This window comes from Rhinichthys klamathensis, unplaced genomic scaffold (assembly GCF_029890125.1).
Source record: "Rhinichthys klamathensis goyatoka isolate OS25496 unplaced genomic scaffold, OSU_Roscu_1.1 h1tg000309l_1, whole genome shotgun sequence".
NCBI lineage: Eukaryota > Metazoa > Chordata > Actinopteri > Cypriniformes > Leuciscidae > Rhinichthys > Rhinichthys klamathensis.
The window spans coordinates 677,806-705,585 of record NW_026606827.1 but is presented as its reverse complement, the minus strand read 5'-3'; the positions used below and the strand labels follow the sequence as shown (position 1 = coordinate 705,585).

General features: G+C 37.9%; 1 protein-coding gene across 1 annotated transcript; it reads right to left on the bottom strand.

Moving 5' to 3' along the window:
* cep162 (centrosomal protein 162) lies at window positions 1-27,428 on the bottom strand. Its single transcript, XM_056270841.1, has 26 exons — window positions 27,307-27,428; window positions 26,979-27,052; window positions 26,624-26,774; window positions 18,529-18,681; window positions 18,249-18,399; window positions 18,081-18,139; window positions 17,906-17,976; window positions 17,324-17,354; window positions 17,120-17,245; window positions 15,022-15,183; window positions 13,403-13,484; window positions 13,078-13,318; window positions 12,622-12,841; window positions 11,941-12,056; window positions 11,692-11,862; window positions 9,121-9,258; window positions 8,514-8,626; window positions 8,293-8,398; window positions 8,063-8,189; window positions 7,707-7,975; window positions 6,355-6,603; window positions 3,918-4,564; window positions 1,763-1,904; window positions 1,468-1,566; window positions 1,245-1,379; window positions 1-392 (listed from the first exon to the last, which is right to left on the bottom strand). Exons 2-26 carry the CDS (start codon window positions 27,036-27,038, stop codon window positions 171-173), a joined length of 4,041 nt encoding a protein of 1,346 aa, XP_056126816.1. The 5' UTR covers window positions 27,039-27,052; window positions 27,307-27,428; the 3' UTR covers window positions 1-170.
* Between the last annotated feature and the right edge of the window lie 352 nt (window positions 27,429-27,780).

Genomic DNA, 27,780 nt, shown 5'->3' with positions numbered 1-27,780 from the left:
TTGTGCACATAATAATTAACTTTAATACAAAATAACATTTGGATTTGTGCTACAATTACTAACACCACATATCTTGTATTTGATGTTACATACCCAGCATGTTCATTGACAACAATTAAATAATCTTTACAAAAAAAAGAAGAAAAAGTTTTAAGTGGTGCAAAGGGAGCTCAGGATCGGAGAGGCAGGTATGTGTGTGTAGTGGTGGAGGTGTGTTCGGGGATGGGGATGACTACACCCTGTCTCTGGAGTTCTCGGAGCACATCCAGTATAGAGTCCAGCTCCAGTCTGAAGGCATCCAGCTCTTTAGCCCTGCCGTGAGCGAGTCTCCTCCAGCGCTCCACCTCACCCTGCTGCTCCTGTTCCACCACCCGCCGTGTGTCTGCAATCACCTGCAACACACCTAACATCAGTGTCCTCAATCACAATATAGGGGGTAATGGTTAGAGAGTCAGACGGGTAACCCGAAAGTTGCGGGTTCGATTCTTTGAGCAAGGCACCTAACCCCCAATCACTCCCTGGGCGCCACAGCAAAATGGCTGTCCACTGTGCGTGTGTCCATGGTTTGCAATGTGTTCACTACTCCTAATGTGTGTGCTCTAACTTGGATGAGTTAAATTCAGAGGACAAATTCATGTCACTATTCTATTCTCTATAGTGCAGCGGTTGTCCTACAGCAGACTGTTGCAGAGATCCATTATGAACAACTACAGTATATACTGTACAGCAACATGAAAAAAGACGTGCGCTGATCGTTTACTCTTTGTATGTGTCAAACTTGGCAATTAAGTATACGTGTTAGTACACTACCTTTCAGAAGTTTTTTTGAATGTTTTTGAAAGAAGTCTCACCAAGGCTGCACTTATTTGGTCAAAACTACAGTAAAATCTGTTCTAATATATCTTATATCTATATTATAATCTATTTTTTTTACTCATGTGATGCAAAGCTGAATTTTCAGCATCATTACTCCAGTCTTCAGTGTCACATGATCCTTCAGAAATCATTCTAATATGCCGATTTAAATCTGCAAAGTTGTGCTGCTTTTTGTGGAAACCATGTTACATTTTGTTCAGGTTTCTTTGATGAATATAAAGTTCAAAATAACAGCATTTATTTGAAACAGAAATCTTTTGTAACATTTAACGTCACATTTATTGTGTCATAGGTGAATAAAAGTATTCATTTCTTTAAAGCTTAAAACATTTGAATGGTAGATGATGTATGGTGTGTGGTTGTGTTACCTGCTGAAGCTGTTTCTCACGCTGATGGTAGCGGAGCTCCATGGACTGAATCTTCTGCTCCAGGCTAGTGAAGTGTCTTAGTTGAGGACTGTGGGCTTCTTTGGCCTGTTTCAGCTCTTCCAGAAGCTTAGACAGCTTTTTACATACACATAACAAGAAATATGGAGAGAAAGTTCAAAATCCAGTTAAAGGAATAATGGAAATTAAATTACTGAGTAACTACCTGATTCTGCAGGGTTTCCTCTCTGATTTTAGACACAGCCAGAGCATCTTTGGTTCCCTTGAGCTCCTTTACTTGCCCCTGTAAATGCTGCACTATGATCTGAATAGAAAAGTTACATGAATTCAGAATTCCAAAAAACATAAAGCTTTTATCCAAAGCAACTTACACAATGCAAGCAAAGTATTTCATTTTCTTTACCCACGACCTCAGTGTTTCTAGTGCCAAGGAAACATTTAGTGGGAAATAAATGCACACAGTCATATAAATAGTCAAATTCATTCATTCAAGAACCAACCTCCTGTGTGTTCACTTGATTGCTGAGTTCAGCCACTTTGGAGGAGGAATGATCAAGGGCATGGCACGCTAGAAGGCGTTCAATCTCTCTTTGATGCTCAGCCTTGACCGAGGCAAGCTGCTCAGAATTCTGCTCCTGAATCCTGAAAAAGTGATATTTTAATATTGTTACACACACTCGATAACACTGAATCATCATGTTAACTCTTTCCCCGCCATTGACAGAATTGTCCAGCAAATCCATGTTTTCACTGTTATGCGGTAGGGGGCGCTATTATGCATTTTCTGAAAGAGTACAGAATCTTCAGATCAAAACACAGGCAGAGAAGCAGCAGAAACAAGCAATAGAAGCACCAAGGGTGCTTCTCATTTCTTATTTGAGCATCCTCGTTTAACGAGGTAACGAGGATGCTAAAATAAGAAATGAGAAGCACCCTTGGTATCCTCACTCATGACTCCTCAAAAAGCTTCCTCACGGTGCAATTAGAGAATTGAGATTCAAGATGGCTGAGTTCGATCGGTTTCCGGGTCACAGGCTGGAGGACGGTGGAGCGAGGAAACAAGGAAAAGTGTAGCCAAAGCATTTCGATCGCCCCCTGGTGGCTGGCTGCAGTATAGGTCCTAAATCCCACCCTCTCCATGTATTCAAATGGGACATGAGCCCAACAAAAAATATTTTAATACATTTAAAATATTTCTTTTAAATTTAAGGTAGTTCATCACACAGACCTATGTTCAAGTGTTTGTTTTCCCAACAAGTTTGGTTTTAGTTAGTTTTTTTGATGCTATAAAAACGGGGTGTAACGTCATGACTGGCAGCTGTGTTTGTGATTGAGTCTGCGGTAGCGGGAGAGTGGGCAGGACCTTGATGCCGCGGCTCCACCTCAGGATCACTACTGTGCAGACTCTGGCTCCGAAAGAAGTAATCTTTTTTTACAGGCTATGTTATGCACATGTAAAATAATGCGATCATCAAACATTAAACGGCATATAAATCAAAACTGGCTAACGTTACAGAATGAAAGGTCGAATGAAGGTATAGGACTCTGAAGCTTTGAGGGTGTTGATTGATTCGATCTACTCCATGTTTTGATCATTCTGAATCCGATCCGGACGTAGTCTTTGACAAAAACGCGATTTTCTCAGCTTTTTTTTTTTTTTTTTATGAAACTTGCCCACAATTCAAGTGTTGATTAAAAAAGAATGCATTTAGCTAGAATAAAATGGTTTAAAATATAATTTCTCATTTCTTTCTTTTGATTGTGGGTTTGACCAAGTACACCTGGCTGCAGCCTGCAGAACAGGACGGGGTTGCACGTGTCGCTCCGCCCCATAACTACTCTTGAATGGCTCGATCGACTTTCATAGACATACATGATAGGAAATGTGTTCGTAGTAAATTAAGCTGGTCTTTAGACTAACGCACGAACAACCCCACAACATTTAAACAAAAATGTATTCGTTGATTCTCCACAGCTGGAGGGTCGGGTCTTCAGGTACAGGAATGAAATGATTCATGAAATGTGATTACTTCATATACCCATAGTATGAGAAAGGAAATGAAAAAGATGTATCAGTATCGTTTTAATTTAAATGTCATGGTAAGACACTTATTTTACCGAATGTGTTATTGGTTTTTATAAGCCATGTTGGATGCAGTTGTATGTAAACTAAATGACACTGTAATAGGCTAATGTGTCTGCCTTGTTAATTTAGATTTTATGAAACTTTCTTTTTCTTGAGTACACTGTGCATAATATCAGACTTTTTCCTCCACTTCATTTCAGGAAAACATGCTGTTCCTCATTATTTTAAAGTGAAGAAATCAAGATCTTCTGCTGCAGGATGTAGGGTAATGTTGTATTGTCTGTGTATTACAGTGAAGACAACTCCGAACACATTTCCTATCATGTATGCCTGTGAAAAAAGACCAAGTCAATTAGAATAAGTATGGGGCAGAGCGACACGTGTAGCCCCGCCCCTTTCTGCAGGCTGCAGCCAGGTCCTTCTTCGGTTTAACAGGCTCGAATCCTGTGAAGAGAATTATGGGATTGTTTCAAGGTTTCACTTCATGTAGTATGACTGCTGTTTTTCACCTGTTGTTCAGAACATTTCAAATAGTTTATAAAAACATGAACCACTCCAAAAGACTTTACCTGAGGAGCTGATTCTGTGAATGTGTGACTGCAGCCTGCAAAGAAACCTTTTCCTGATCTCTATGCATCTCTAGTTGTTCCAATCTCATCCTCAAACTATCATTCTCCAGTTGCACCTCTGAGATGTGTGATCCCGAGAACGCTCCGGGATGGTAGTCTTTCTCATCTTGGGTAGGGGGGAAAGTCTCGGCTGCATTTTTTTTGGGCTCTTTGGCTGAACCCAAATGTCGCTTGGGCTCATCACGATCGAAGCCAGGACCCGTCAGCATGGTTTTCCTCTCCCTCTGCAGACGCTCTACAGTGCGACTCAGCTCCTGAATGGTGCGGCTCTTGGAGCTCAGCTCTTGGGTTAGTCTCTCGATGCGGGTTGCTTGTGCCGCCTCTGCATTGAGTTGGTGACGTGAGGGGCTGCGAGCAGGCTTGTCTGTTTGCGTCAAAGCTTGGGCCTGGCGGAGCTGTTCTTGCAGAGAGGCCACCTCTGCCTGGAGGGTGCTCTCTTGCTTCTGATTGGCCATCTTCACTTCCTCCAGCTCTGCCTTTAACCTCTGAGTTTGTGATTCAGACAATTCTGATGAGATGGCCTGATTGTTTTGGTTCTTCTCAGCCAAACGCTGCTCCAGATCTGTGATCTGCTGTTCATATTGGAGCTGAAAAAGAAGAGAAGAATACATATAAAAGTGCAAACATTATTGATCTGGCATAAAACACCATTTAAATATATCAGTCCTTAAAGTCTAATTGTATCAGGGCTGGGTTATATCGCTTAAAAAAAAAAGTAAATTATATTTAATGAATAAATTACATTTATTATCTTTATATTTATTTGTTATATTTTATTAATTATAATAATATAGAGTCTGTCGTGGAAATTTTAGACTGTATATTAAACTAACCATGTTTCTAACATCTAACCTTATTTAACATCTAACATTTGAACAGAATGTACTGTACGAAACCAATGGAAAACTTGTGACTTTGAGTGTGTGCGTGTGTGTGTATAAATAACATGGTTTGGGAAATGAAACTAGACAGTCTAGGTTTGAAAACTTGTGATTATGAAGTAATGAAGAACCAATCAAATTGTAGGGAAATTATGTAATGCATCATGTCATTTTCACCCATTCTCCTTTTCTATAAAAACTGTTGTATTTGTGTTTACTGGTGGGATTCTCAATGGGATTTGTCTGAGATCCACCGGCCATGCTTATTGCTTCTTTTTGGGAGATTCTCTGAGAACTGCTCGAGAACTCCCGGCCGTAATAAAGAGCATTTAAAGGACAATTACTCAAGTCTGTCTGTCATTTAAGCTGCGCAGCAAGAAAACAAGTAAGAAAGAATTATCGACTCGGCTGTAGACTCGCTGGAGTATAGGATTAGACGGATGCTGTAGTCGACTGAAGACTCGCTGAAGTGTGAACTTAGCTAACGTTAATATATAGACGCGCTAGAGTATAAGTTATGGTAGTATAGTTAAATTGAAGGAAAAAATCTACAAGTCTTAATGACAGTATTTAGCAAACTTAATGGACTAATAAAAGATTCATTAAAACAATTGTGATTTTCACATTTCACAATATTGCTTATTTTACATTTCTGTTCGAAAGTTTAGGGTCAACTTTTTTTCAAGAAATTTATAATTTTATTCAGCAAGGATGCATTGAAGTTATGAAAAGCGTCAGTAAAGACTTTTACATTGTTACAAAAGATTTCTATTTCAAATAAAAGTTGTTTTTTGAACTATATTCATCAAGGAGAGGAAAAAATGGAATCCTGAAAAAATGTATCACAGTTTCCACAAAAAATATCAAGCAGCACAACAGCATATAAGAATGATTTCTGAAGGATCATGAGACACTCAAGACTGGAGTACTGTATTTTTGATCAAATAAATGCAGCCTTGGTGAGAATAAGAGGATCCTTTCAATATATATATAAAAAAAATCGTACTGACCCTGAACTTTTGAACGGTTATGTATACAAGCAAATATATAGTGAATTTTCAATATATCACCAAGCTTTACATTGCTTCGGTTTCTATTTCTATTTCTAACATTCTAGTCATGAGGACACACAGCAGGGTTTAGAAATGAGAGAAATGCTGCCACTCTGAAAGCATATTAAAGGCCCTGTGCACTTAAGACTTAAAATAGAAACCTAATTTTCTTGGCAAACTTGTTTTTCTGGAAATCGATCAATCTAACAGTGGGCTCTGGTAAATAACATGCTTGGAAAAAAGAAAAGTATTTGAGTTGCTTTATCCCATATTAATGAAGGACACACAGCACTTCAGTCAGTGAGTTCAGGGCCACCTAGTTCCAATAGTTCAAACTTGTTTCGTACATGGTCTCAATTTTAGATTCTACAGATTTAACGTTTAATGCTTTGACACAAAATGCCATGTGACCTTCAGTACTGAATCTAAATCTGATATGAGTACCTTGATTCTGTGATACTGTTGTTCCATTGCTCTTAGACTGCGTTTGGCTGCTTCATCCCGGCCCTCTAGCTCTGCCTCCAGTCGATGTACACGTCTCTCCAAAAGAGCCGCTGTCTGGGAGGACTGAGGGGCAGTTGGGGGATGGACGTCATATCCACCAACTTCTGCACCGGCAGACGCAGCGGCCAAGATCAGGGCTGGCAGGGAGTTTGGATGCCTCTGTTTCAAGAGCTCTTCCATCTGTTTGAGCTGAGAGAGGAAATGGCAACATGAGTGAAAGATGGAACAGAATCTAAGAAGTTCTATTACTGATGCAGCCATTAAAGGGGTGGTTGAATATGATTTCACTTTTCTAACTTTAGTTAGTGTGTAATGTTACTGTTTGGGGATAAACAACATCTGCAAAGTTACAACGCTCAAAGCAAAGGGAGATATTTTCTTTTAAAGAAATTGCTTTTTAAGGACTACAAAAAACGGCTGGTAGGGACTACACGACATTCCTCCTGGGTTAGTGACATCATGAACCCTAAAATTTACATAAACCCCACCCCCAGAACACGATTTATAGATTATCAAGACAGAATATGCTAATCAATGACTAGAAGATAACTACACATAAGCTACATAAATTCACCAACTAACCATTCAGAAATGTTTTCTACATGTTGTCACTTCTTGAGTCTCCATCTTTCTGACTTTGGTTTGAACATAAAAGGCTAAAAGTGTTTGAAATTTTCAGTGCATGTGTGTGTGAGGTAAAAGGACACGAGCTGAAAGGGAGCTCGTGCGTTTTTGCTCACCCTCAAAAAGAGACAACTTTAACATGCTATATAAAAATATCTGTGGGGTATTTTGAGGTAAAACTTCACATACACACTCTGGGGACTTCAAAGACTTATTTTACATCTTGTGAAAAGGGCATTATACCACCCCTTTAATAAATATTACAAAACACTCAGGAGGCAGAAATCGAAATTCATTCATGACTTTTTTTGGCATTATTTTTGTTGCTTTATTTTTAGATAGATACAGAAGCAGTACTTAAACCTACATGAGCAACAAGGCTCAAACTGAATAGAAAAAGTGCACCAACCACTGAGCCAATTCAATACAAAGTTGTTAATTTAGTTGCAGATGCACATCAGTCAACTAAAGGACTTTAACATAAAGAGGAGGTCTTAAGGAGAAGGTGGTTGGAAAACCGACTACCCGTATGGTCTGCTACTCACGGACACGGTTGAATAATTCCAGCTTTCAGGAAATAGAGCACAAAGAAGAACGTGCCCTGAATGAGACGTACCTGCAGAACAAGGCAACAAGAATATTTGGAGAGGGAGAAAGCTGTTTCTGACCTGTCGTTCCAGGTCCTGGATTCTTTTAGCTTCACCCGCCCTTTCCTTTGTCTTTCTCTGTTGCTCATTGGCCCTCTTGCTGACCTCCATCTTTAGCTTTTCCACCTGCTCAGCGAGCCTTTGAGTCTCAGCGGTGGCGGCTCGGAGTCTGGATGCATCTTTGTCCAGTAGCTCCTGGTTCTCAGCATACCACTGCAGTCTTTTCTTCATCTCTGCAACCTCCTCCCGGTGCTTTTCCTGGAGCATCTTTAGCTCGAAACCTTTATCACCTGCCAGAAGCTTATTTCTGTCAATATGACAATTACATCGCCAAAAATAGACTGCTGCCATAACACTTCCATATTTGAGGCTCTTACCTGAAGTACAGACAGCCTGAACTCTGGCAAGGTCTCGCTCTTTCCTCATTATCTCCAGGTCTACATGCAGGGCTTGTTTCTCCTGTTTTAACCTGTGGATCTCATCTTGCAATCGTTCCTCCTTTTTCTAAACAGAAAGACTTTGCATCAGAAGTGCACGTAAAATGCAGTCTAGGTAGGTAGCACACTATGTTTTGGAACAGATCTGTTGATATTATGTAGTTTCTTACCTGTGCAGCTTGTACCTGACTTGTCAACTCTGCAATGCTGAAGCTTTGGTCAGCAATGCTTCTCCCTCCGACGGTTCTCTGAAAGCTGTTCATGTTCAACCGGTCTCTGGGGAATGAAAATTCTTTGCTTTTATATCACTTGCTGCAAAGAACAGCGTGAATAGTAAAAACCTGCTGTGATATGTATTATAACACGACTAGCGCACTTTTAGAGCACTGACCTCGTAAGGGCAAGCTCAGTGAGAAGTCTCTGGTTTTCCATGAACAAAGCCTCCTCGTTTTGTTTGCTTTGAGCTTGGAGTGCTTTCATTTGCAGATATAGCTTTTCATTCTCCTGTTAAAACCATCGGAAAGAAGTTTCACATATTCTGAATCCTATTTGTAGCATATGAATACTAATGACCAAAATGCAAATATATTCAGTGCATGTATTACATTGAATATAGTTCCAGATAAGAATTAATTGGATTTGGTTTCTGGAAAGGCCATAAGTTCTTCTGTAATTACAGGAAATGTGAGAAGTAATTACCAACGTTATTCTAAATTCTGAGTACTAATAGTGTCATTTTAAATAACTGTGTTTAATTATGCACCCCATTATGCTGAAATGATGTATAATGATCTAAAAAATGAGAGGCTACAGAGTCTTGTATTGTATCATTTATTGACATTTGTAAGATCTCACCATAAAAAGAGATCTAGGACAAGGGATTAAAAAATAAAGCCTAATTATAACAAATGGACGTTCATGCAAGCCGTGTTTCAGCATGGCTTATTCTAATATATGCCTGAAAATAAGCAGAGTTGGAGAGACAGATAGAGACTCACCTGATGGTAACCTTGAATCAGAGTCTCCTGTTCCTTCATCTCTTTCTCTATGAGCTTGAGTTTCTCTTCAGTTACAGGGTCTGAAGCTTCACCAAAACTCCACTTTCGTCTGTTACTTGCCTCCTCGGCACGGTGTAGCTATGGAATAATAAATGTAACAGCTTAGAACCTAAGCTTGAGAAATGACAGGGAATTGTTTGCTCAGACTTTAGGCCGAGGCTGTTCAGTTTATTAAAGTAAAAAAATATTGATGCAACTAACTTAAATGCATTTTCAGGAGTATGTAAATAGTTGTGTTTTTTTTTAAATCAATCTCAAACAGCTTTTAAGTCCAAATCATTAAGCCTGTTCGCATAAAATGAACTGGTTACAAAGCAAAACAAATTTACTTGAATCATAATGTATTTGTGTAGCAAATACATTAAACTAATCTTTAGTTACAGGTTATTATGGCTGTTTATCACAATGATTTCACTATGACAGGTAATTGTGATTATTGATTTAATTGTATTTTTTTCTTCATGTCAGTTAGAATGTAAGGCTTATTTCACACAATGGAAGAAAGTTGGAAAAGTTGTTTAATGTTCCCCTTATTCCAAATGTGGAAAAACAATTTCAAGTTGGTAACCTGGCAAAAACATTTAGTGCTGAACACAGAGCTTGTTGTGCTCTCGGACCGTATTTGAAAAATCCAAGACAGTGTATTATGGGGCATTCACATTACTGCACTGGAAAGGGCACTTAACTCAAACAGTAGAGTGATGCACTAGCAAAGCCAGGTTGTGTGAAAATGTATCTGATTCTGATCATAGGAAATGTATGAACTAAGAAAATGTATCTACTGAATACGTAAGACGCTTTCCATAAAAGCATTTGCTAAATACATAAATATAAATGGAAAGCCATACAAATGGTCTTTCTAAATTTGCAGTACAAAGTTTGTTTATTTTGAATTATAATTATGTAATTGGAAATTAAAGTGCATAATGATCATGAGGCCAGACTAGATCAAATAATTGAGATTAGGTGGTTATTTAACAATTTTGAAAGGTATAATGGTGTGGTTTAATGGCTCAGGGCACCCAGTAAGGAGTGAGCTGTGAGTCATCTCCATTGCACCCTTAACTCCAGGTTGCTCCAGGTCAATTGTCCCTGGAATACATTTATGGTGCCATTGTGTATAAATCATGAAAACAAATTCAGCCTTGGTCATTTTCTATGGTAATTTGTTCAAATGTAATTAATTCTTCTTCCTGTAATCTGCTGTCAATAACCAATATTTATACTTCACCAGAAGGGTCAGGGTGGATAAAATGCTGCATGCCCCCATGTGCCCTGTTTTATGTTTATTTACTGTTCAAAAATGTTAAGTTTTAAAAATGAGACTCATTATTTGCCAGAACAACAAAAACTTCCAAACTGAATCCCCCCCCCCCTCTAAATCTTTGAGGGTATTGAAACAAATAACTAGAATAAACCTTACATAATGTACTTGTGCTAAAAGCACAAATTCATCATCACTAAGAGAGTATTGAACAGCATACAAGTGAAATCTATGTTCATACTGTTGGCAGAGCAGCCACTGAAATATACTGCCATAGACGTTATGATTGCATTACCAAAACATTCACCTGCAAGTACAGACTGCCCTTTTTACCAAACGCACTTATACAGCATGTTACAAAACATACAATTTAAACTTAAGGAGAGCTGCCAGACAGCAGAAGGTTTTCTATTGATATTACAAGAGGCTCTGGTTAAATAGGCCATGAAAATAGATGAACTTGAGTAAATTTTAAAGGGATAGGTCACCCAAAAATGAAAATCCTGTCATCAATCTTATGTTGTTCCAAACCCATCAGACTTTCGTTCATCTTCGAAACACAAATGAAGATATTTTTAGTGAAATCTTAGAGAAAAGTCTATTCACCCAAAGCTCACAGTTCAAAAGGGTTTTAAAGAGTAAATAAATCCATCATATAAATTCACATATAAACATTGATTAGCTAACATACATAGAGCACTCAAATAGTGTATGGTAAACGAACGCAAGCTCATACTTACTTAAACCAATGAGCTTTGCTCTTGTGCACAAAGCGAGCATGCTTGAGCTTCTGTTTACCAAATTTGAGTGCTATTTGTACATTCGCTAAGCAATGTTTATATGTGAATAATAAAATAAAGCGATCGTGTTTCTTGGATTCAACCGCTCAATTCATATGGATTTATTTTACGATCTTTTTATGAACGTTTTGAAGCTTCACGGCCTTTCAATGGAGGGACAGAATTCTCTCAGATTTTACTACAAATATCTTCATTTGCGTTCCGAAGATGAGCGAAAATCTTGTAGGTTTGAAACAAGACGAGGGTGAGTAATTGATGACAGAATTGTCATTTTTGGGTGGACTATCCCTTTAAGTCCTCAGTCATAAATATGAAGAGGTAGAACAGACAGAACACACAAAATTACCCGCTGGTAATGTAGAGCCATGGCAAAACTATCCACCAAACAACAAAGTTTCCTTATATTCTAAAAACATAATCTAAGTTTACAAATACACAAGAGCTTACCTTGCTCTGTAACGTATAGTTCTCCTGTCTGAGTTCTGCCAGCTCTTGCTTGTGCTCCTCTTGTAACTGGGTTTCCCTCAGATGGAGCTCTCTCTCTTTTTGGGCGAGCTGAAGACAGAAACGCTCCAGTGATAAGCGCTCCTGCTGAAAGGGCTCTTGCATCACCTCACGCTGACAGACACACAGAACAGGTGGTTAATGAGCTGGAGGATTTGTTCCAATGCTCTGATTCAGTCCCAGTTAACTCACTCCTGTCACTGCTTCTGGTGTGATCCTGCTGGCTTCAACCTGATGCTGTAGAAATGTAGCAAAGGACTGCACGGATGTGACCAGTTCACTGCTTAGCCTTAAACTCGTGTCTAAACCTGTAAGGGATACAAAAAATTTAAAAAGACAGATGGCTATTTATTATCAAGCAAGCAAATATGGCTAAGTCAGATAAAAAAGAAAAGAAAAAAGATTTAGCAAATTTTTAGGACCACTATTATCATACTTTTTTTTTGTTGCATTGTGACATTATTTGCATAACAATTAAGACTATTTAAGATAATTATGTTCCCCCTAATTTCTCATTACATCACAAAACTCCAAAAACTCAATAATTATCTTCTTCATTTTGGTAAATATTGATATTTGTGATTAATTGTAATCAAATTGGCTAATATATCTACATTTAATGAAATTAAAATTGCCTACTTCTATATATATTTATTGCATTAATGTAATAATCATGAGTTTTTTGCATTACAGTAGACCATATTTAAGTCATGTCAACTTTCATGAAAATGTTACAATTTCATGAAAATAATGAAAATGTATCTATAAATGATAAAAAAAAGGATTGAATATCAGCTACATTTTCTTTATGCAAAATATAGTTTTGTTTATTTTTTCACACAGTTTTGGTGAGGTTAACCCAGGTACAGGTACCTTTGATTGTTTGTGTTTGACTGAGATTGGGAGGTTTTTTGGGGGTCTGGTTCTGAGCTTTCCTCTGTGTTAGTGGAGACGGAGGTTTAGCAGCTTGGCCGGTTCTGCTGGTTGCAGGCCCTCTGGGTAACAGCCTGCTCTCAGGTTTTTTGGCCCTTGTTGATGGAACAGGAGTTTTTCTAGAAGACGCAGATGCAAATGAATTGGTTCTGGCAGGAACCTGAGAGAGAGAGAGAGAAGTTAATATTCCATCATTATCTTCATAAATGTGACTATCATCACCATGTGAATGAAGAAGGCACGTAGTTACCCACAATAATTATTATACCTCATTTACTTCGCAGAGTATGTGCCTCTATCTTTGAATTTTCATTTCTCTAAACCCCAGAAATTACAGGAACTAATTTACAGAGGAAATTCATGAGGCAAATGACTCATAATAGCAGAGTCTCTGACCTGCCGTTTCTTGGGTTTAACAGGAGGAGGTTCCACAGAGGAGCTGTCCTGTTCCTGCATCAGCCGTTTGATCTCCTCAGCGATGCTCTTCTGAGTGTACTGAAGGGAGGCTGGATGTTCCTCTCCTGTAAGACTAGCTTTATTACCCCCTCCACAGCCCTCATTAGTGGAACTGAAAGGGCTGTCATCTGAAGATATCCTTAATGGACTATGATTTTTGCTGCCTGGAGGCACAGCCTCACTGTAAGACAAATAATACTTCTAAAGCTGCTGTACTGAGAATATATGACTCACGGTGTGTTAAGGAGACGAATAGTAAACTCACCTTATAGGCTGGAGAGAGAAACCACGCGTGAAAACAGAGTCTGGTCCAATTGGCCGCATCAGTTCCTCAGCAGTGGGTAAATCTACGGTACATAAATGAGACCCTGGTGAGAAAAATCTCAATAGGGCCGGAGTCACACTAGCCGATTTACAGTCATAAAGATTTGGTGTGATCAGAAACAAACTTCCTCAGCAAATGCAAAGCAAATTATCACAGATTTTGATTGTCATCCATGGCGAATTTGAAACCAAGCTTTTGTTTGTGATTCACTTAAACTTAAATAACTAACAAAATGAGCAAGTGACTGTAGGGATGAACTGATTCTGTCCCATAATCAGTAATTGGATGATATTATAAATCCATCATACGGTGTCAAAAAAGGAAATTAAAAACACACGAAAAACTCAAATAGACAGTTTTGTATGCTGAAAAAAAGTGATTTCAGACATTACAGCATTATAATGTATAGTATAATAAATCAATTCAATCATATATACTTCCGTTCAAAAGAAAAAAAAAAGAAAAAAAAGAAAACTGATTTTCAATGTTTTTGAAAGAAGTCTTATGCTCAGCAAGGCTGCATTATTTGATCAAAAATCAGACCAACAGAAGACAGCGTGGAGGTAAAACAAACAAACAAACAAACAAACAAACAAACTACAATACAGTGAAATATTATCACAATTTAAAATAACTGTTTTTAAATTTGAAAATTTCATTATTCCTGTGATAAAAGCTGAATTTTATCAGCCATTACCCCAGTCTTCAGAGTCACATGATCCTTAAGAAATCATTCTAATATTTGGTGATTTATTGCTCAAGAAATATTTCGTATTATTACCGGTATCAATGTTGAAAATGCTTAATATTTTGGTGGAAACTGTGATACCTTTTGCCAGGATTCTTTGATGAATAGAAAGTTAAAGAGCATTTATTTTAAATAGCTTTTTTGTATTGTAAACGTCTTTATTGTCACTTTTGATCAATTACATGCATCCTTGCAGAATAAAATCATTAAAAAACTGTAGTAAATAGTTTATAAAGTAAGTAACATTAATAAAGGTCGTTGTACTTACAGGAAAGAAGCTCATTTAATGCACAAATGCACAGAGCTCTGATAATTGCTTTTAAAGTAAAGAGGGTAGATCTGTCATAATTTATTACTACTTATAAAAGTCATATAAACCTTAAAATAGGGGGAAACAAGAGTCAACAATTAAATATTATCTGATAAAAATCCAATTTTCAACTGATTTGCCAAAACGAGGCACTGCAATATATGTGACAAGGAATGAGAAAGAAATGTCAGAGACACTGTTTAAGTCCATCATCCCCTTCCATTCTTATTCAGTCAGGGTGACAGACCTCTAACAGAAGACAGCAAGATTTCAGGAAAACCAGTTGGTGTGACACCCTCATGTAAAATCGAGCTGTTTAGAGTCAGCTAGCAGGACTTCACCGAAACCGATGACGCAAACAAAGCAGCTGGTAAAAACCTCACGTATTTGGTTTAAAGCATAACTGGAAGCATTTGTGGGGGGAAAGCTGCAAATCAAAAGGTTTAAAGCGCAGGCATGCACACAGTGACTGGCAAAAATGAGCTAGGTGCTGAGTCTGACCTGACTCCACCGTGGAGACAGGTTGGAGTGAAGAGAGAGAGAGGGGAGTCCTGCCGGCCTCGGCTCGTCCGTCCTCACACTCCCCCGCTGAGCTGTTGATCTGCCTGTACGCCTCCTGCAGCGCCTCTATCTCACTCCCTCCACTCTGACCGTATGATTGGACTGCAAAGATATGGAGGAGAGAATGTGTCACATCACCTGTTGGAAGTTTACTTAAACAATACAAGCTTTAAGAAAATTAGAGCCCGACCGATATATCGGCGGGCCGATATTATCTGCCGATATTAGGCATTTTCCTAACTATCGGTATCGGCATTTATAATGGCCGATAAATGAATATTTAAAAAAAATGCGGGTGCAGTGATTCATGTAAGGGTGGCGATGCCAATAAAGCACATAAAAGCTGTCACGAAGAACTGGCAAAAGTAATGATTGTGAATACATCAAATATAGCAAGGAGACATTTTAATTGTTTATTAATAAACAAGTGTTTTCAGTCAGTGTCGCTGCAAAGTTGACGACGCTGACTCGCGATCTTCAGTGAACACGCCAGAGAGAAATGCACATTTCATACGGATTACAGCAGAGAGCAGTCTGTCTTTCGTTTTGAATTGTTCTGTTTAAAAGTAGACATTTCAATATAGATATATTTCTCAGATCTATACTCTGAGTTTCGGTTCATTTATGAGACGAGTTGCAGTTCACGTGCCGGCGCCTCCGTGTCGAGATTATCTATTGTCCGCTATATTTACTTCTTATTTATTAAATCCAGACAATTGGTTGATGAAACATTGATTAAAATTAAGATACAATTAATATAAAACGAAATTCACTTTAATGGAAGGCTTTGTGCTTTCTGTTTGAGGTCTCTGTGAAAGTTTTAAAGCACTTTAGTGCCGCTTTCAGAGCTTGTCACATCCGTAACATTGATTTTTCCTCATAAATGCGAACATGAAAAATAAAATAAAATGAATATTTTATGTTCTGTTGAGAGCCAACCCTTCTTCATCCGGTTGGTAGTAGCCTATTACTTTTGATTTGCGCAGTGTAATTCACAGAATTGATTTCTCTGCTACCAGCCTCTGTCACGTATTGTGTTAGCTTGTGATGACTATAGGGAAAGCGCGCAGCTGAGAAGTCCTGATTATATTGTCTGCTATATTTACTTCTTATTTATTAAATCCAGGCAATTGGTTGATGAAACATTGATTAAAATGCGTTGCGCGAGTGACAAATCTCCGACAGTAAACTGATGCCCCATTCTGCTTTGTAACGGGCGCTTTTTCGCGTCTAGGGTAAACAGCTGTTGCGACGCGAGCAATAACGGCCGCGTCCGTTGTAGACATTGTTGAAGCTCATTCTGCCTATAACGCTATGTTACACAAGCAATAATTTATATAATTATAACACTATGTTTCACGTTTAGTACATTTTGCTTACTACTAATTTAAAAATAGTATAAAAGTACTGTACATATGTAATTAAAAACATTTTCATTATGATATTATTAATTTTACTTTAGTAAAAAGATCTGAGTTCTTTTCCACTGGTAGAGATTAGAGGAATTAAGACGATTAAAATAGAAGATAATTAGGTTTTATCAGTGACACTTTTGATATATTTATTGATACAAGTTATGTTTTATATAACGTGACTAAATTAAAAGATAAAGTCGTTAGTGAAGATTATGCAACAGTATTTATAATATAATATGCAATGCAAACTAGTTTGGTTACAGCTCAAATGTATCATTCTCATTCTATCATTCACCCTGTCTCCATTACATATCTTTGTCACACAAGTGTTTGATCAACACATTTTAGTGATCATTGCAAAACGTGTATATATTTATTCTGTTTATACTGTGTATTCTATATACAGTACCCATCAAAAGTTTGTACACATCAATAGGAAAGTGTGTCCAAACTTTTGACTGGTACTGTACTATAATACACATACATAAATTTGCTACTGTATTATATACACATAAATAATATCGCCCGATATATCGGTATCTGGCTTTTTTTATCGGTATCGGCATCGGCCCCCCAAAATCCATATCGGTCGGGCTCTAAATAAAATAAACTGGTTCTCAAACCTGCAGGTTCCAGTGCTGTCCTCACTGCTTGTTTGGTGTCTGGACATTTTTCTTTTTCAGCTTCCAAACTGGGAACTGCAGGAGGCAATGCTCCATCCGTAGAATTTAGAGAGTCATGTAGTGACACTGGGACATAAGAAGAGCATTTCACCTCCTGAACTGAACATTTACAACATCTACACTGTAAATTGAGATGCTGTTTACCTTTGGCCAGCATCCCATGTCTTTCAGGTTTCTGAAACAAAGAGGATCAAGGTTAAAATGAGAGATTTTGCCATAAAATCAAAATCAAAAACAAACAAAAAACAGCAAAGACATCATTTAGAGAAATTTTGACTCCAGATACCCAGGGACCTGCGATGCAAATTAGCATGTGCTATAATTTTCTTTTTTTGTTTTGTTTTTCAGCCAATAATCTCTCCCTAATACTGTACATAATAATACTATTATTATTAATATTCATCATAATAATAAATACTTCTACAAATAAGACAGAAGACCAACAGCCAAGGAATTATTTCATGAAATAATACCAAACCCTATCATATACCCCAAGAACACCTGGAATATATGACACGAGTTGCAAGGGGATCGTTTTGTGATACTTTTGCTTATTTTTTGTTAAAAGCTTGATGCTGGTTGCTTTTTACTGCCATTAAATGGACAAGCGCAAACGCGACCTTCATTTGTTTTCATGCAAATCTACATAACTCACTACTCAATTCCCCAGTTTATAACAGGGATCATATTATAAGCTTAAAGTGCATTAAAAATGTATGTATTCACCTTCTCTTGAAGCCCCTCGTCACTTTTCTCACTTGCCTCTTCCTCAAAATCTTCACTATATGCAGGAGATGCTGACAGAGAAGCAATATACAAGTGTTGTATTGCTTCAGGAAGTAATAACAACAAAACACATCCATTTCAAAATCTTATTCTCTCTGCTCTGCTCTTCTCTTACCAGCAGTGTCTTTTTTTCCCCTTGGTTCTTCTTCATTTGTTAAATCCATTTCTTCTCTCCTGAAAGGAACACAGTGAAAGAAGGACAATAAGCAAATGCTCCTTCACAAACTGCATTCTTGGAATTCATTATGCTTTTGTTTTGAGTCACATAAAGCATTTTTCACACCTTTGTGGGCTGGTGGGGGTGGATGGCTCCTGTTCTTGATTCAGTCTGGAATAGTCGATGGAGGATGAGGATTCTTTCTTCAGATTGGATAAAAACCTGGCATTGTCATCCTCATCCAACAGGTCCAGCTGAAGAGCACCTGCAGTTGGTACTGTTCCAGAGACCAGCAAATAATTTGTAAAGAAGCAAAAACAGATGCAGCTGGTCAAACAAACAGAGCAGTGATGGATGTTATGGATTCAGAGGTAGGCTGAATTGAAGGAAAATGGGGTAGACTGACCTTCAGGCTCAAGACTGTCTCTGCTAAAGATTACTAGGTCTCTATTCCTTTCATCCTCCAAGAACAGATCATTCAACTGCTCTTCATCCACCTCCTTAATCGACGGAGTCTTTCTCATTGACTTCATGAAGGATTTTCCGGTTGACGACATCCCTATATGCCAAGCAAATATGTTGTAAGTATTAAACAAGTCATTTTCCTACACCAGACCTTTTTTAAAAAGTACAATATACATGTACATTAAAAGTTATTGTCTGTTTTTTACACTTCAAATAAAGCAAACTATCTAGAACAGATTTTTTAATTTCACTAGCCACTGGATAGAAGCAATTCAGCAAATATGCATGTCGGAGAACTTCAAAATAGCACAAAAAAAGAACGTCTACACAGTTCACCAGATTTCCTTAAATTTGTAAATACTTATTTTCACTAAAGGCCCATTTACACCAAGGATAATAACTATAATGATTACTATACCTTAACCAAGTTTTAATAATCATTAAAAAATTCTTTGAGAATTGGGAAGTCCACGCCACAACTATAACGTTAACGACACTGAGGAATTATATAATTGGAATCACTCTCAGAACTATATTTTCCAGCTAACGAAGGATTAAAAACCATTGACAACCAATAAAAATCCACCTGACTTCAAAGAGGCTGAGCATTTAATAAGCCACATGGCTTAACTGCAGTGCGTGCTTGTAGTAAACAAAACGCTATCATCCGTTGGTGTGGACGCTAATATAGTTAGCGTTCTTGGTGTGAAAAGGCCTGAAATCCACTGTTTGTTGTATTGGCCCTCTGTGTGGCACATTATTATTCTGAGTTGCACATATTCAATTAACTAGACATTAGAGAAATTACTAACTGGCACAACACATGTTCTTCAAACATGCACTATTCCAGGAAATTTGTTTACAGCAAAAACTGGTGCTAAAAACACTGCAACTGCAATTACATATAGTGAAAACAACAGCTCTGGTCTGTTGTTTAATTATTGCATATAATTATATATTAAGGTAAAATTATAAAGGAAAAAAGCAAAAAGATTTGTTCCCAACTAAAATCCCACCGAGAGAGTTAATTCTCAAAAACTAGATAACGGGGAGTAAATATACACAAAACTTCCTGTTAAAAATCAAAATAACACAGTCTACTAATTCTTCACGTGTTGAAACTTTACCATCTTCTCTCTCGACTGAATCACTAGCATTGCTTTCCACAGAAAACTCATTAGAATCAGTGTGAATGGGACTGGAGGAGTTATCAGGCGCTGGACTTGGAACACAGCAAGAGTCTTCCTCTGAGACCCTCTGTTCCTCTAAACAGTAACTATGTTCAGGTGATGGCATCTTCTCTACTGCATCATATTCAGGACTCTTCTTATGGCTTGCGTAGTGGGATGCCCTCTGATTGGACAGCTGGCTCACCCTATCAAGAGCTATGCTACGAGGTTTAGGGGTGGGCTTAATAGGGACTACAGTGTATAAGGGCGACAGACAAAGAAGAAACATGAAAAAGTTAAACAGGTAGACACACTAAAGAGGCTAAAAAGTCATACAGTGCTCAGCAATAGGAAAGATGATCCTTGAAGTTTACACAACTAAACTAGATTCTTTTTTCAATTAAGGAAACGAAAACAAAAACAAAACAAGTTGGATCTAGAAACTAAGTCTAACACACATTAAAAAAATATAAGGGAATAACCTAGTAATACTGTGGAATGAAGTGTGTAGTTCTGCAATGTTACAGTACTTTCAGGAAACCTGTTTGACATTTTTTTTTTGGCAATTCTCTGTTGCAGAAATTACACACTTCATTGAATACTGAGTGAGATGTACCCAGAGGAGGGCTTTCTCTCTGTCTGGATCCCACCTGAAGGTCCACAGCTTGGGACTTTTGAATTTTAGCAAAGCGATGTTTAGTGTTTTTTTCTGCAAAATTGATGGACAAAGAGAAAAGCAGAATAAAAAGAGAGAGAGAGAGAGAGAGAGAGAGAGAGAGAGAGAGAGAGAGAGAGAGAGAGAGAGAGAGAGAGAGAGAGAGAGAGAGAGAGAGAGAAAGAGAGTACAAACAAGATGATTATGTCAAAGAAAAAGTACAAAGAAAAACAGAAACACTACAGCTTGACGGATAAAATGTGAAATTGGACAAATGACATAATAAGGACAAATGACATAATAAGTGGTGCCTGCGGTGTAGACTTTTTTATCCATTGAAATGCTGAACACTAATAACAGTAAATGACATCTCTGTGAACAGCACTTCAGATGTTCAAGGAACATCGTACAAAAAACATTCTTGGAATTATTACTATTTATCAGACACAATACTTATACACACAATGTTCTGTTATCAGTAGTAAACAACATACTTGTTGAATAGAAAACTTAGACATATAGAATTTATAAATATAAAATAAAAATCTTCCATTGTTCTCACTATGAAGCTCTTTTTGATTAAAGAAACAAATTTATTATAGATATACACTGCCCAGCCAAAAAAAGTCGCTGTTTGGATTTAAATCAAATCTTAAGAGTAATTGCAGTGATTATTATGTTTCTAGCATGTTATATATGTTAGGCAACAGTTCTTCTAACCCTAATTAATGAAGTGCGCAGCTTTTCACTTCTTAAAAAATGGCCATATTCCATGATGACAATGTCAAGATTCATCAGGCTCAAACTGTGAAAGAATGGTTGGCACTTGGGAGGCAGCATAAAGAATCATTTTCATACATGAATTGGCACATGTGACTCCAGACCTTAAAATCATCGAAAGTCTGATAAGCTGAAGTAGACTTTACAGAGTGCTTGACTCTTGCATTGTCAATACAAGATCTTGACCAAAAATGTATGCACCTCTTGATGGAAATAACATCACACCATTTCTTTCTATCAAGAGGTGCATACATTTTTGGGCAATTTAAAAAAAAAAAAAATTAAAAGCTACACACTCAGGGCTCGACAATAAGGACTGCCCAATGGCCCGGGGCCAGTGTGAAAGACACTTGGGCCAGTTGACGGAACGGTCACTTGCCCGATCAGACCAGTGCTGCATCTTCATGGAAGTTGATAATTTGTGCATTTTTAAGCCTTGCCAGTTTAAATATTTAAGTGCACGTAGACACGAAAGTACCTGGGTCTCTCAGTTTGGTACTTGCACGCTGTGTGATAAGTTTTTGCACGCGCACGCGCAGTAACACAAATTCAAAGTGCTCCCAGAACGCCGCATCTCACAGCGTGCGAATAATCTTTCACGTCTTCCCGAGCATGCACGGACATTCACACAAAATCATGTCAAATTGCACGTCTTGTCGAGTATCATCTTAAACATAGGTGGTTAAACATTAAACATAAACATTCAATGTTAACATGTAGGATAAGATACATGTGCAACAGTATATTGGGTCCGTGCAGCCCATTTTCCTTCTGCTGTCTGTTTTTATGTTAATCAAACAAAAGACTCGCTCACTGCTCTTGACTGAATAACTGTAATAAGGGTTAATCTATATTTATACAGTGAAGACTATGCAGTGATATTTTACATTTGATTACTATTTCTGTACTCTACCTGAAAATCTAGCTTAGACCTACATGAAAAACCTGAAAAGAACGGTTTATTTGTATACACTCACCTAAAGGATTATTAGGCACACCATACTAATACTGTGTTTGACCCCCTTTCGCCTTCAGAACTGCCTTAATTCTACGTGGCATTGATTCAACAAGGTGCTGAAAGCATTCTTTAGAAATGTTGGCCCATATTGATAGGATAGCATCTTGCAGTTGATGGAGATTTGTGGGATGCACATCCAGGGCACGGAGCTCCCGTTCCACCACATCCCAAAGATGCTCTATTGGGTTGAGATCTGGTGACTGTGGGGGCCATTGTAGTACAGTGAACTCATTGTCATGTTCAAGAAACCAATTTGAAATGATTCAAGCTTTGTGACATGGTACATTATCCTGCTGGAAGTAGCCATCAGAGGATGGGTACATGGTGGCCATAAAGGGATGGACATGGTCAGAAACAATGCTCAGGTTGGCCGTGGCATTTAAACGATGCCCAATTGGCACTAAGGGGCCTAAAGTGTGCCAAGAAAACATCCCCCACACCATTACACAACCACCACCAGCCTGCACAGTGGTAACAAGGCATGATGAATCCATGTTCTCATTCTGTTTAGGCCAAATTCGGACTCTACCATCTGAATGTCTCAACAGAAATCGAGACTCATCAGATTAGGCAACATTTTTCCAGTATTCAACTGTCCAATTTTGGTGAGCTCTTGCAAATTGTAGCCTCTTTTTCCTATTTGTAGTGGAGATGAGTGGTACCCGGTGGGGTCTTCTGCTGTTGTAGCCCATCTGCCTCAAGGTTGTGCGTGTTGTGGCTTCACAAATGCTTTGCTGCATACCTCGGTTGTAACGAGTGGTTATTTCAGTCAAAATTGCTCTTCTATCAGCTTGAATCAGTCGACCCATTCTCCTCTGACCTCTAGCATCAACAAGGCATTTTCGCCCACAGGATTGCCGCATACTGGATGTTTTTCCCTTTTCACACCATTCTTTGTAAACCCTAGAAATGGTTGTGCGTGAAAATCCCAGTAACTGAGCAGATTGTGAAATACTCAGACCGGCCCGTCTGGCACCAACACTCATGCCACGCTCAAAAATTGCTTAAATCACCTTTCTTTCCCATTCTGACATTCAGTTTGGAGTTCAGGAGATTGTCTTGACCAGGACCACACCCCTAAATGCATTGAAACAACTGCCATGTGATTGGTTGATTAGATAATTGCATTAATGAGAAATTGAACAGGTGTTCCTAATAATCCTTTAGATTAGTGTATGTTTGTTCTGTTGTATTTGTTTGTGCTATTGCTCGCAATTTGATTATTTGTCCTTATAATTACTGTCTGACTGTAACAATATTTAAAATTTATATGAGTTAGGCTAGTAGTTTTTGGTGTCATAACCTTATTAATTAAGGTTACATGGATCAAAAACAACTAAAACAATAACTAGGCCCATTTTATTTTATTTATAACTTTTTTTGTGGTGGGGTCAGTGAACATTTTGGTGAAAATTTTAACCACTGTCCCAACCGGGCCAGTAGAAAAAACATCCTTAGCGTTAAGCCCTGATACTCCATCAATTAGGGTTAGAAATACTGCTGCCAAACATATAACATGCTAGAAATAAATGCTGCATCCGAAAACGTAGGCAGCTGAGTTGTTGCCTTGCTGCCCTATCAGGCAATGACTTTGCAGGCAGCGTTTGTGCACGAAGGTACCTCACGAAAATGATTTCGGACAGACTTCTGAGGCAGAATAACGGTTTAATGATCTACCGCAAAATAGAACGAGCTTTGGTGAAAACTAAGTGAATATTTAATTACTAAAATAGTCATTTCTCACTAGAAATGACACCATAAGTGGAAAACGTTGATAAAAAATTTACATTTACACAAAATGACGACCAGCCGCAACTTTCAATCGCCATCGTTATTTTTCTAGCTCAACTGTCACAGAATGGAAAGCACAGGTTTGTGGGATATCGGGCAGAGATATCTATGCTTAGATTATAGAGATATCTATCTATGATCTATGCTTCAAAAATCAATCAGATGAAGGTATCTCAGGAGACAGGAAGTGAAGCTAACATTGGATTCAGACGTGCCAGGATGCCTCACGGCCTTGGAATGCGCCCTCCGAAGGCATCATTTATCAGTTTTTGGACGCAGCCATAAATCACTGCAATGATGATCCAATCTTAGACTCTTAAGCGATTGCCTATTTAAATCCAAACAGCGACTTTTTTTGGCCGGGCAAAAAGTTCAACAAGTTTAGGGTCAGTAAGATTTTTTTTATGTTTTTAAGAAACATTTATTTTTTTATTATCAATATTGAAAATAGGTGTGCTGCTTAATATTTTTGTGGAAACTGTGATTTCTTTTTTCAAGATTGATGAATAGAAAGTTCAAAAGATCAGCATTTATTTGAAATATAACTTTTTGTCTTTACTGCTCTTTTGGATTAATTTAATACACCCTAGCAAAACGTAAGGTAAGTACTAAAAAAGCATCTGCTAAATGACTAAATGCAAAGTCAATTTACAGGCACACAAGAGCAAAAGGATACACTGGATACACTGGGAAACCCAAATCCAAAAAACTTTGAGAGCTTTAAGAGCAGAGCATACTGAGAAAATGGCAACTCCTCAACCACAGAAGAGAAAGTAATTAGGTTGTCTAGAGATAAACAACATCAGGTGAAGACTAAATCAGGTTTAATCATATCAAATCAAACATGCATCAGTTCATATCCAGAATAATGTATTGGAAAAAAAAAACACCAGTCTAGCTTTGTTTGTGTTATAAGGTGCAAGCCAACAACATAAGACAACAACAACTCTAATCAGCTTATCCTATTCAATTTATTCTAATCAGAAAAAGGAAAACAATCTTTTGATCAAATTGTAAAAAAAAAAAAATAATCTTTCAAGCAACAGATATGGATAATTCAAGTAATTTAGAAACAAAGCAAGTGGAATTCATAGTTGCAATTTAGGGGATTCCTGATCTGATATAAATCTTAAACTGACTTTGCATCATTTATTTTGTCTACTGCTTTGTGCTTGCTGCCCTCAAGTGGAAAAACACCTAAACTACAATATTGTTGTTTAAAAACCCCAAAGACAGTTAGACTATGTTCAGACTGCAAGCAAATCAGATATTTTCTCAAAACAGATCTTTTCAGGCAGACTGTCTGCACTATTAATTTCAAGTGACCAAATAAGATTTGTGTGTCCAGACATGACATAAACCTATTTGCATTGGTTGATTTGGTAATGATGTAAGCGTACCCACGCATGTGATGAGGCTTTCAAAATGGATGCAGGAAAAATGCAGGTGCGTCATCATCGCAATTTTCAAATAACTCGTCTTTATCTCTAGATCATGTTCCAAAATCGTTCAAGCTGGCAGTTATTAAGCCTCTCATAAAGAAATCACAATTAGATCCAAATGAATTAACAAATTAAAGACCCATTTCAAATCTTCCATTTATGCCTAAAATACTAGAAAAAGTCATGTAAGGCGCTAATTATTTTCTACTTGCTTCTCTGTTTTATCTCGGGATGCCCATCCTGAGGTAACTAGAGAATATGTCAGCTCCAGTTTGGATCCAGCCTATTATGAAGACTTCAGATGCCCCAACACCTGTGAACAGACGGCACCAACTCCGGCCAGGACTTCAGATGACGCAAACTCTGAATCAACATGCACCAACGCTACAATTATCTATATGTCTATTTGTTAACAAACAAGTATTCATTACTTCAATGAGCTCATTGTTTCAGCCTTAAATTACTACATTGTTTAAATAAATACATTTTTAGCTAACTGTGATTTGTATACATTTCTGAAATACAGTTAGCTACCTCTGATAACAGATCACTCTAAATTGTAATGTGGACTCATACATTTTCCGTAAAGCTGCTTTAAAACGATGTGTATTGTGAAAAGCGCAATACAAATGTGAATGGAATGGAATTGAAAATAAGCACCCTGTCTAATCGCAGTGCAGAACTCCTCTGTCATACAGGAAAATGCCAAAATCTGTGGACATACCATTTGAACACCGTATAAATACTTCCTGCATTTCCGTCACCAGTTCTGACATTATGATTATGTCTCGTTAAGAGTGAGGGAAAAGACAGTTTGAAATCCGATTTGAGCAGCCAGAGCGTCAAGACTGAAACGCATCTGTACAAATCTGTTTCCAAATGAGGTTTGGTTTGGATCAGATATGGGGGGAACGGGGGAAGTCTGAACATGGCCTAAGATACACCGACACCACCTTTTCTCAAAGGTATTTACAATACACTCATTCCAAAAAGAACAGTACGCATCCCTGGAAATCTGGGATAAAGTGTCTTTCTGTGGATCTCAAAAACTTTCCAGGATGTGAACCATAAAACCTGTGGCGTTCAAACCCAGAACAAAGATTATGCTAATGCTTTAGTCCAGGCTGGAGATTTCAGCCAAGCTCTCTTTTTAATTCAGGTAACACCAGTCCAGCACTCACCTGTTCCCTCTTCACTGTAATCATCATCCTGCCACCACGGCACAGACACAGAAGCCTTCTTCACTGGCCTGACAGGTGCTTTTCCCAAGCTGTCAAGGACACTGGAGTGCTTGGTGCTGGAGCCCAAATCAACAGAGTCATCAGAGACAGACTGAAAAAAATCATAAGTACACATACACAACAACATAAAGTTTACATGCAACACTGGACTGCATATTATAAAATTATAAAAGAATTAGCAGAATAAACATGTTTAAAATAGATGGAGTACAGCATGTCATATAGCAAGAAGCATATCAAAGCACGTAATTAAACAAACAATTGTAAGAAAGAAACAAAAGACTATCAAAAGTACCTCTTTCATGAATTGCTCGAACTGTTGATCCAGCTCCTCTTTAGTCAGTCTATGAGCCATAATTCACTGACGAACTGTGAGAAACATATCAAAATTCACATCAGAAGTAGGCCTATACGTTTTATATAAACGTGTTATTATAAGAATAACTCATTTAAAACATATAACGTTAAACAAAGTTCAACCTGCTAAACATTAAACACCTAAAGAGAAAGATTCTGGGAGAGAATGCATTATAAACAACAGCTTGCTAGCTCGTTTGGCATGGTAACCGAGAGAAACGGACAACATGTTAAACTGAAGAAAACACAGGACGCAAAAGACTCACCAATACAGAATGAGATAGAATATAAATACAGTAAATCCTTTAATGTTTACATTGTTTTTGAAATGATACAGCTTATAAAGTTTCCCGCTACATTAGCCGGGGATTACTGACAGTTTATTGGTCATGTGACGTCACATCTGTCCGGAGATTTGATTGGGCGGTTCAGTTCCGTCTATTTGGGGTTGCCATGTTGGAGAAATGCGTACTTTAATGCCTTGCTTTACATTTTCATATTTATACTATTTTTTGTGTGTGATACATGTAGGCCTATCCCCTGTGATATTTGTTTAAAAAAACAACAACAAAAAATTATTCGAGAATTGCACTTGTAGCCTACTTATTCAAGCCTTCTTCTGATATTGTGTATACAGCACTGACTGTGAGGGTCCTCGGGGGGCAGTATTGCTCCACAGATCAGTCTTGCCTGATCAATTTTTGCATAGGCTATTTTTTTACAGTCTATGGGCTACACAT

What these genes read in the sequence shown, in the direction of transcription:
- cep162 (XM_056270841.1), bottom strand. Translation starts at nt 27,038, where the DNA reads ATGGCTCATAGACTGACTAAAGAGGAGCTGGATCAACAGTTCGAGCAA. An exon ending in TCGAGCAATTCATGAAAGAG is followed by an intron (nt 26,775 to 26,978) that starts GTACTTTTGATA and finishes GATTTTTTTCAG; the next exon opens with TCTGTCTCTGATGACTCTGT. An exon ending in TTAAACCCAAGAAACGGCAG is followed by an intron (nt 12,842 to 13,077) that starts GTCAGAGACTCT and finishes TCTCTCTCTCAG; the next exon opens with GTTCCTGCCAGAACCAATTC.